Source organism: Mytilus trossulus, chromosome 11 (genome assembly GCF_036588685.1).
Source record: "Mytilus trossulus isolate FHL-02 chromosome 11, PNRI_Mtr1.1.1.hap1, whole genome shotgun sequence".
NCBI classification, from domain to species: Eukaryota; Metazoa; Mollusca; class Bivalvia; order Mytilida; family Mytilidae; genus Mytilus; species Mytilus trossulus.
Genome location: NC_086383.1, coordinates 44,534,607 through 44,545,521, shown reverse-complemented (window position 1 = coordinate 44,545,521; position 10,915 = coordinate 44,534,607). Strand labels below are relative to the sequence as shown.

The following is a 10,915-nucleotide window of genomic DNA, read 5'->3' as shown; positions in this document are numbered from 1 at the left end:
GAATACTCACCATGAAAATTTGTATTACAGTAATAAGGTTTTAATTATCTTTTGTATCAATAATTCAGTCTAGGAGAAAATATATTAATACTGTTTGTACTGTTATGAGATTTCCATAGAGGAAAAACATTTCCTTAAGGGAAATTTGATGTTCAGAAATTTCCCTAGAGGAAATTTGAAGAACAATTATTTCCTCAGAGGAAATTTGTTGTCTTGAATTTTCCTCTGAGGAAAAGTGTTTGTCAAAAATTTCCTCACAGGAAAAAGTATTTCCTCCAAGGAAAATTTGAAGCTACAAATTTCCTCACAGGAAAAAGTATTTCCTCAAAGGAAAATTTAAAGCTGCAAATTTCCTCGAAGGAAAATTTGAAGCTGCAAATTTCCTCAAAGGAAAAAGAATTTCCTCGAAGGAAAAAGAATTTCCTCGAAGGAAATAGAATTTCCTCTAAGGAAATAGAATTTCCTCTAAGGAAATAGAATTTCCTCTAAGGAAATAGAATTTCCTCAAAGGAAATAATTATGCAGCAAATTCCCTAAGGGAAATCTTTTTCCCTTGAGGAAAAAAAAATTTCCCTTGAGGAAAAATCTTTTTCCTTCAGGGAAATTTGATTTCCCTTGAGGAAAAGTACTTTTCCTCTGAGGAAATTGTTGAAAAAAGGGGCATAACTTTTTCAACAGTGGTGCTAGAGCCAAAATTTTTTAGGACAAATATCAGGGAACCAATACCAACCAAGTTATCAACTTTGTTTTGACTTAACTCCAAAAATTAAGGTGACAACTTTTGCACTCAGCGGAATTGCAAACTTGTCCCGGAGACTGTTCTGGGTTTATAAGGCTTAACCTCTCACTTGTATGACTATCGCATCAAATTCCATTATATTGACAACCATGCGTGAACAAAACAAACAGACACAATAGGGAAAAATGTCACAAATAGGGTTACAACAGCAACACGAACTCTCGAACTCCATCAAAAAGTAGCGTTGATTTCAGGTGCTCCGGAAGGGTAAGCAGATCCTGCTTGACACCAGGCACCCGTCATGTAGAACTCATAAACTGATACTAAAAGAAAACAAGGACATATTTGAGGACATCTGTTGGGGTGTACTGGTTGACAGGTCTAGGAGAACACGATGCATTATGGGTTATTGTCTTTAATCTAAAACCAGTTGTTGGCATGATATACGTATGTTCTTCTGATATATTTTATTATGGTATAGTACTAAACCCCTAACGGGAGAGATTGTATTTGATATTCATATGATGAAGACACAATCATTCAATAAGTTAAACTCAGGTCTGGAGCTGTCATGTCAGTAACTGCTAGTAGTCCTTAATTGTTCATTTATGTATCATTGTCATTTTGTTTAGTTTCTTTTGTTATATATTCTGATATCGGACTCGGACTTCTTTTGAACAGAGTTTTACTACGCGTATTGTTGTGCGTTTGTTTTGTCTACATTGGCTAGAGGTAAAGCTAGGGGAGGTTTGAGATCTCCAAAAAAATGTTTAACACTGCCGCATTTTTGCGTCTGTCCCAAAACGTGAGCTTCTGGCCTTTGTTAGCCTTGTATGATTTTCACATTTAGTTTCTTGTGTATATTTCAAAGTTTTGTATGACGTCCGTTATCACTGAACTATAAATACATTTTGTTTATGAGCCAGCTGAAGGACTACTCCGGGTGCGGGAGTTTATCTCTGCATTGAAAATCCATTGTTGGCCTTCGTGTTGCCTGCTATATGGTTGGGTTGTTGTCTCTTTGATATATTTCCCCGGATGATTGTCATTCTCAATTTTAGATATCAGTAACTGCATGCAAGATCTCCTATATCTGTGGTTTATGTTGATCGTTTTATGCAAGTTTTTCTGTGTTTCGTATCGATATTTTCAGTTAAGCCAATTGCAACTGATTTTTTACAATTTGTTCTTATGTTGTGCTGTTCTAATATTTAAATAAGGTCAACACAATATTCTTGATCTCCTAAAGCAAAATTAATGTTTTTAATATTTATTTATATATATTAAAAGAACTTTGTCGTCTAAGACATTTACTGTTACAAACTGCGCACATATCATTTGACATATCACGTGTTTTTCGTAATGCCTCACGCTTTTGTTTTAATAACGCATTTTGGTATTCCAGATGACTAATTGCAGAGTCTTTAATCTTTATTTGTTTTTCAAGTAGTTTTGCAGCCTCCTTTTCGTTTAAAATTTCTTGCTTGATCACCCGGATATTGTTTGTAGGAACTTTTAATTTAGTTAATTTTTCCTGTAAGTTATCAATAGTTTTCTTATACTGTGTAATTTTCTCCTCTAAGACGACGCATAATGCCATATTGCACACCTCTATCGGATCTACGCCAAGATGGCGGTAATTTAACTTTTGAAATGTTTCAAGTAGTTCGGACACAGTTTCAACGCACTGAAGTGATTCTTTTGAAGTTTTTGGAACTCGGCACTCTTCTGCACCAGGTCCTAGCACCATAGGTGATATTTGTTTATTTACTACTGTTGATAACCCTTGATTGAATTCTCGATTAAATTTAGTCTTTTCTTTAATGAATTCCCGATGTAGTTGACTAGAAATCCACGGATAATCCAGTTTAAGTGCGTTAATGAGTCGTATACACACACCATCTTCTTGTTCAAATAGTATGTCTATGAGCAACAGTACTTTATCTTTTCTAGCAGACTGTCTCTGGAATTGAAAAAATAATAATTAAAAAAAAAACATATAATGTACATGTACTTTTAGGGTTTATCAAATCATGGAATGTTATTTAAATGAGTTTGTTTAATAAAAAAAATCCTTTTCGGTAAATGAACTGAAAGTTTGCTTTTGAGAGCCTGATAATAATTAATGTTCAATAGTACAAAGTGTATTAATGTTCGGGGATCAGTTGGCTCGGGTTCAATAAGAATATAAGCCATCTTTCGACATGGACATTATCCTAAGTTCATCTTCTTTTCAGTTTTTAAGAACATAAGCGACACTTAACTTCGAAAGTGTTTATCTTACTTTTTGTAGAACTATAATATAACAAGCTTTAATCCCGCTGCAAATGTTTGCACCTGTCCTAAGTCAGGAATCTGATGTACAGTAGTTGTCGTTTGTTTTTGTAATATATACGTGTTTCTCGTTTCTCGTTTTGTTTATATAGATTAGACCGTTGGTTTTCCCGTTTGAATGGTTTTACACTAGTAATTTTGGGGCCTTTTATAGCTTGTTGTTCGGTGTGAGCCAAGGCTCCGTGTTGAAGGCCATACTTTAACCTATAATGGTTTACTTTTTAAATTGTTATTTGGATCAGAGACATATATATGTCTCTGTTTGGATGGAGAGTTGTCTCATTGGCACTCACACCACATCTTCCTATATATATTGATTGTCTACTAGTAAGATATTATATTGCAAAGTATCAAAATTGAGAAAGTAGGCAAATATACTACGAGTAATGTCAGGCGACGCTTGTAATTGAAGTTAAACATTTAATAAATCGATTGATATGCATACATGTACGAGAATTATGCCACAAATTATACAGAAGTTTGTTCAAATATAATAGATACCGGGGTACTCAATTAACAAATATATAGGCAGTGGCGCTTACCGATGGGGGAAAGGCGGGTTCCGGGGTAGGAACAACCTGTCTTTGACGGTCAATGCATTTGAATCGGGATATATATAGTTGGACCACCCTTTTTATACTTGGATAGAACCCCCACCCCCTTTTAAAAAAAGACTGGGTCTGCCCCTGATAGAGACGAGAAACAGAGAAAAGCACAAAACTGAAAGAAATTTAAATACAGCAAAAGTAAAACACCAGATTTTGAAAAAGAAATATTGGAGGACAGAATAGTTTCCATCCCCCTAAGTATACCTGTGATGCCGAGATTATTTTTTAATACTAAATAATGATACTTCTTTTAGTTTTACTTGGAGTGCACACCTCCTACGCCAACTCCTGTGTGTCCTCGTTGTTAAATCGTACGTTGACAAATAATTGCTTATATCTACGTCCTTTGGTGGCTCGTTGACAATCATACCTCCGTCTCTAATGTGAATGGCATATTTTTTAATGTGCACACCATATTCTACAAAATCCCCCACATCTTTTATCTTTTATCCCTATTCCTTGAAAGTGTACATACATCTTTCCTATATTCAAAAGTTACGATCCTATTTACTCCTATACGAGGATGCGACCAGATCGTAGCCCTTGACTAGCACAATAAAAGAAAAAAAAAATTGATATGCAGTTAAACTTTGAAATTATTGAAATACGAAGCACAAAAAAAATAACATAAAAAAAAGACAGAAAGATATTTTCATAGTTCAATCAAGTATTTTCAACTGTCAGTGAAAAATAATATTTTCAGATCTAGATCAAGAACCCTTTCGATTGAAACAACAAAAACAGTCCATTCAAAAGATTTGTTTATAACTACTATGCGGTGTGGGCTTTGCTCAATGTTGAAGGCCGTACGGTGACCTATAGATGTTAATTTCTGTGTCATTTTGGTCTCTTGTGGATAGTTGTCTCATTCAATTGGCAATCATACCACATCTTCTTTTTTATATAATACTTATCATGTATAAAAACTTACCATAATTAGAGAGCTTTGTGACGAATCAATCACATGACCTTTCTCGAGCTGGGACAACAGTGGTGTATTGAGATTTAGGTCTCTGGACATAGCGTGCTGACATCTTTTCAAAGCTCTCTTTTCGTAAACGTACATTTTGTCCTATAATGTAAACTTCATGTCATTAACATCCTGATAACTCATCATTGAATTTATTTGTCAATGTATAATTTGTGAAACTTCCATGGTGACAAACCTTCGGGTTTTTCATGAATTATTCACATCATCAACAACACATATAAAAGATCTAGACAACCGGGCTATAACAAGAGCATCTAAATAACAGCAAATAATGTGCACGGTTTTTGTTGATGTATTACGTTCTTTACACTTTTGTTCTGAAATGATAAATCCTGTTGAAAAGTTTACACTATAATATAAAATTTTTACGAGAGCCAATACCATCACAAAAACATATTAAAGGGATTCTGTATGATAAATAATTCAGTTTACAATTCAATGTTTTGTAATTCATCCACTCTGCGTGAAATAATCTTAACAATATTTCCAGTTGAAAGGAGTATTGATACATATAGTTTAATAATTGAATTTTCATCTTGACAACTTTAGATGCATTAAAAGTCATGTATAGTATTGATCGTACATAATTCTACAATTTATAAACTGAATTTTAAATCTGGATTAAAATATCTAAGGGAAATTAACATTACAAATTTTAAATCGCATGCATTTTGTGAATTTAATTTATGCACAGTCAATACACCGAAGCTGGCGTTATTAACTAATTAAAATAACGAGGTCATATTTGTACCTACATGTATATACATACAATTCTATAGACTTTGGTAATAAAGATATAATGCATATTCTTGGTATTCTTGTTATGCCTCATTTAAAGGTATTGTTTTCTGATCTGTGCGTCCGTCTGTCTGTTGTACCGTTCATCCGTCCGTCCGTTCGTCCCTCTTCTGGTTAACGTTTTCAATCAACTTGAAACTTAGTACACAATTTCCCTATGATATGATCTTTCTAATGTTAATGCCAAATTAGAGATTTTACCCCTATTTTCACGGTCCATTGAAGATAAAAAATTATAGGGGGATGTACTATGGACACATTATTGTTTTACAATGATTTCATACTTTCGTTTTAAATATCCTCGAAATAATGTAAGCTATAATCAAATCAAATCAAATATATTTTATTGTCAATTAAAGACGCCCATTACAGGCAGAATAATCACAAGTTAAATTTGGTACAATGATTACAAAATGATTACAATTATTTGAAAACAATTAAATCAATGATTACAACGAAAAGACAAGAAAGACACACTAATGTGTATTCATAAAGTGTATCATGTTTCAACTTGACAAATACAGTGATCCTAAAAAAAAAATGAATGAATATAGGAAAATAAATTTAAATATTCTGGTTTTTCCCCTGGTGCTTTCATGATCCTACATTTAAAAATGAGAAGCTTTATAAATATCTAAATTTCTAAATTGATCTAAATTATGTCTCTCAGACTGTCTTTTTACAGTAAAATATATAAACTCACTAAGTTTCTAATAGTTGTTTTCGAATAACATTTAGATTATTAATTAAATTGCTTACTTGATTAAAAATGTGACTATCTTCATTGGACATTTTTTAGCCAAATAAATTGTGATTGATACTCTAAATTGTGAAAGTTTTTGTAACTTTTAACTATGTTGGAAATAATGGAAACTCTCTCACTTTCCAAAGATGAACATTTCAGTAAAAAATGGAGTTCATCTTCCACTTCTTTTTTACAAAGATTACAAATTCTATATGTAGAGATCATGTAGATAAATATTGGTCGAGATATGATATATTACGTTTGACATTACCGGTGCAAATTTTTGATTCTTGTATGTTGATCGAGTTCCTTCATAATTACTGTTAGTTTTAATATACACTATGTTTTTATATATGTTATCCAATATTTCATGTTATACGCAATGTTTTATATGTATATTGGAATGTATAATGTTATACAAGTGGCAAGACTTTAATAAACTATTGAATCTAATTGATCAGTTTATCATAGAAATTCGATAATAAATTATAGTTTGGCCTAATTGGAAAAAAGCTATTTAATTAGCATAATATCATTTGATTTTATGAATATATTAAATATTTATTCCCATACAAAGTCAATTACTTGTGTTTACATAGTTGACAATCATGGCCATAGATTTAATCAAAAACAAACAACACCTTTATAATTTATTCTGTTAACGTACTCTGGAATCAGTAACTGTTTGCATTGGGGGACGTTATACTACTGTTGAACCATAATTCTTGTGTACGTAGCTAGCTTGTCTAAATGTGTAAAAACCGATGGGAAATTCAAACGCATTAGTCAAAAATAAACTTACAACAACATGGTTTAAAAATAAAAAGACAAAAAAAAACCAAGAGTACACAAAACACAACACAGAATACCATAGACTGGTGGTGATAGCGTGTGCTCCAGAAGGGCAAGCAGATCCTGCTCCACATGTGGCACTCGTCGTAATGCTCATGTTAGTTCAAACTTAGTGATAAGTCTTATTGGCAGTTCACATTCTTTGAAAAGGTGACGGGATTGTGGTTATGAAAATTGGAACGTATTTTGCCACTTTACACAATTAAATTGTTGACTTCAATACCAAAATCTGATACGAAAACAAACCTACACGAGTAGGCTAATCTGTTATTGATATTGTCGTCTCTTGCTAATCTAATTGATTCGACACCAGTGTGCACATATTGATACTGTCATATATGATTAATTAATATGAAATAAAATAATCATAATTAGTAACCATGTTTTATAAAAGTACGATAGGTTTCTTACATTCATGAAAAAGCATTAGTTAGATAAGAGCAATTGCCATCTGTTAACAGGAAATTCTGGTTTTCTTACCGATTCTTTTTTTTTAAAGGGTGCTTTGTAGTCAGTTTCGGATGATGCAATGACAACATTTGAAAAAAATGTATGTACATGCACATCCTTTGCTAACTTACGGGAGCTAGATGTACAATAAAAATTTAAATAACTATATTTGAAGCATTAAACTTTTATGAAAGGTTCTGCATGTTTCCGTTACTCGTTCCTACCATCAAAGGATTGATTGATTGCATGATTGATTGTTGGTTGCTTTATGTCGCATTAGCACAAAAAGGCTATATCGCTGCGAGAGCTTATTCGAATATTTTTACAATTTAAAGCATATTTTTAAAATAAAACAAAAAGTCCTTCAATATACTAAAATTCTTGACTAAAGCAAATTGATTATATACAAATAATCAATGGATTGAAGTCATCCCTTCCCCACTAATGAAATTTTATACCAAGCAAATCCCGTTGAAAGAAAGAATCTTACATTAATGAACTGAGAAAAAAAGACCAATTCATATTTGTTTGTTTATATCTCTGACATGTTGGTTAACGTGAATTTATTTGAATAATAAATGTATATGTGATTGTATTGTGATTTTATTTACATATGACCAATTTCTGGTTTCCCTTCCCTTATCTGGTTTTAACGTCCTTATTTCAAATTGTTTGAGTTATTGCTTTACGATGATTTTATAAGTTGAATTTTGGATTTCGTAGGATTTAAATACGTAAAAGAGTTATTTGCCTCGCTTTGCATTTATATATTTTTAGTTTACAATGCTACTCTCAAGAAATACATTTTAAAAAATTGCATCAAATTCTACAATTAAAGTTACATACGGGAACGACCATTTCCCTTCAAGGGGGCTGGGTGGAGTTAAGGGTTTTTTTAATGCTGTTTCCCAAATCGATTAATAAACAAATACTCTGTGGAAGCAAACAACCCAACAAAAAAATGTAATCCAAATTTCCCGCATACGTTATATATAGGCTTAAATTTTGAAAAAAATAATTTGATTGAAAGCGTTGAAAAAAGAAAACAAATTCTGATTCAAACAAAAAAAAATATCCCCCCCTCTTTTTTGGAAGTTATCTGTTTGCTCCCTAAATATTTCAAAATAAAGTAACATGATAAAATATACATTCTTCAGCATTTTAACTAGTAAAAGTTAATTGTGGTATATCACAATACAAACAAACTACTAGTATACAAAACACAATTTAAAATACATATTTAAATGAATGATAAACAAATAACATACCCTGGTCCTGTCTATCACGAGAAAGCATTCACAAATTTAATATAATAGATTTGTATCACATTTAACACCAGAGGACCAACATGCTCAAAAATCAATAATCAATAATTGATAATCACAATGAATCGTTATAAAAACTCAAATATACAAAATACCTACCTTCTCATGTTCTGGAGTCGTGGGATCAACCAGTCAAAATATGAGGCTCTTGAGGAGCTACCTTTGATGTAAATGGAGCTCTGTTCTAGATATTCATTTTGTTCGTATGTACTAACTACTAACCTGCAGTCTACTATTTTCACTGAATTTATAAATAACTTGGCATTCAAAAGCGAGGGATGAGTACACCTAATTTATATGAAAAGCGAACGCTTTACCATCACTCACCTATGTCTCCTTCACAACGATGGGGCATTACATTTACGTACTTGTGTATTTTCATACCATGTATGTATATGCCACTTTGATAACATAGTATTGCACCAAGACGAGATGATTATCTTTGACTGTTGATATTGGGATTGAAATTTGCTGATCAAGAACATGTTCAGCCTGGTAAATTTTGTATACTTCTTTAAATGTAAAATTACATATTCCCCTCCTCGACTTACTACTAAAGGCAAATTGATATGAATTTACATTAATACGGCTTACATTTTGGATAATGTTTTTTTGTGTATCTTTGACTGTCTAAAGTCTTGACATAAATTGTTACTGACGAGTATAAATAGCATCTAACGCAATGAAATTATCTGGTTCCTACAATATGTAACGAACAAAATTAAACTTTTGATGCAATATGGTTAATAAAGACAATAACAATCAAAACCAAAGAGTAAACAATGTCAAAGACTCATAAAACCAAAAGACATTTACATCAACAGTTATAAACAATAAATAAGAAACCACACGAACTCCACTAAAAACCGGGAGTAAAATCAGGTGCTCCGGAAGGATAAGTATTTTAGATACAATCTCAATTATGGTAGTGTTTTTTTCTATCTCCGAATAGCTATAAAAAAAATATTTTGCTATAATTTCCTTGCGCATTTTATCACATAAACGAACTGCATATTTTGTCCTTATATGTTTATGTCTGATTTTTAACACAGATCACTCATACATAGCCTCAGATTATACATAACTATGCAAACAGAAAATGCGATAAAAAGTCCTTTAAATCAAGTCTTTGTTTGTTTGTTTTACTTCATATAAAGAGAATCGGCAATTTAAAAGTGAGAAGACAACGGCACGTTTTGTAAATCTTTGCTTAATAACTTTAAAATTACACTTTAAATGACGAATAATAGCTTAACGCCTTAACGAGTATATGTCTGCACCCATGACAATAGGAATGTTTTAGTAGTTCAATATGCAGTGTGAATCTGACCTATATGGTATCTATTTGAACAGCTCTTTTTTAACTGAAACTGTGTGAATATGTGTAGCCTAGTACTTATAGTAGGCATCTGAACAGAAAAGGATTGGTATGATGTAGCAATGCCTGAAACAAAATTCCCCTACGTGTTTTATTGCAGTTCTATATCTGAAACGGAGTCACAATCATGCCTTCAGCATGAGCAAAAAAAACCCACCAGACACACTAAATGTTTAAGACCGTTTCTGGAACGACCGTTGTATGAGGTTTGGTCCCGTGACCTCCTAGGTTTTGAAACTATGTTGGTAGTCTAATCGCTAGAAACAGCTAAAGTTTATTAAATTACCATTTTTAATGTTTCTGTAATACAGAATTTTATATAAAAAAAAATCGTTGTTAGTTTCCCTTTCTGCTTTATGACGCTTTTTGGTTCACTTACGCTATTACTTACAACTTGAGTGTCTAAGGTAACATTTTGATTTCAATAAACTTTTTTCAGTTATACGTTGACCTATAATTAATGTCATTTTGGTTTTTCGTGGAGAGTTTTCTCGTTGACTTTCATACCACATCTTCTTAATTTTATAATAACTAAATACATTTTTTTACACAAACAAAAATGTGGATTATTTAGAATAAGTTCGTTCACAAACCCGCGCTAGCCGGACGAATAGTCATAAATGTCTATTGTTCTGGCAAGCCGGAAAAATAGCAATTTTACGGTTGTTTCCTATTTGTCCGACCAAATATATTGA

General features: G+C 32.2%; 1 protein-coding gene across 1 annotated transcript; it reads right to left on the bottom strand.

Annotated features, from left to right (window-relative positions):
• Positions 1-1,276: 1,276 nt before the first annotated feature.
• LOC134690401 (uncharacterized) lies at positions 1,277-9,047 on the bottom strand. The gene is made up of 3 exons (XM_063550373.1): positions 8,942-9,047; positions 4,613-4,753; positions 1,277-2,702 (listed from the first exon to the last, which is right to left on the bottom strand). The coding sequence occupies exons 2-3, from the start codon at positions 4,745-4,747 to the stop codon at positions 2,010-2,012; spliced, it is 828 nt and encodes a 275-aa protein (XP_063406443.1). The 5' UTR covers positions 4,748-4,753; positions 8,942-9,047; the 3' UTR covers positions 1,277-2,009.
• Positions 9,048-10,915: the final 1,868 nt, after the last annotated feature.

Excerpts from the sequence above, each read along its gene's own strand:
- LOC134690401 (XM_063550373.1), bottom strand. The coding sequence starts at position 4,747 with ATGTACGTTTACGAAAAGAGAGCTTTGAAAAGATGTCAGCACGCTATG. Across the intron at positions 2,703-4,612 it reads CACAAAGCTCTCTAATTATG|AGACAGTCTGCTAGAAAAGA; the intron begins GTAAGTTTTTAT and ends TTTCAATTCCAG.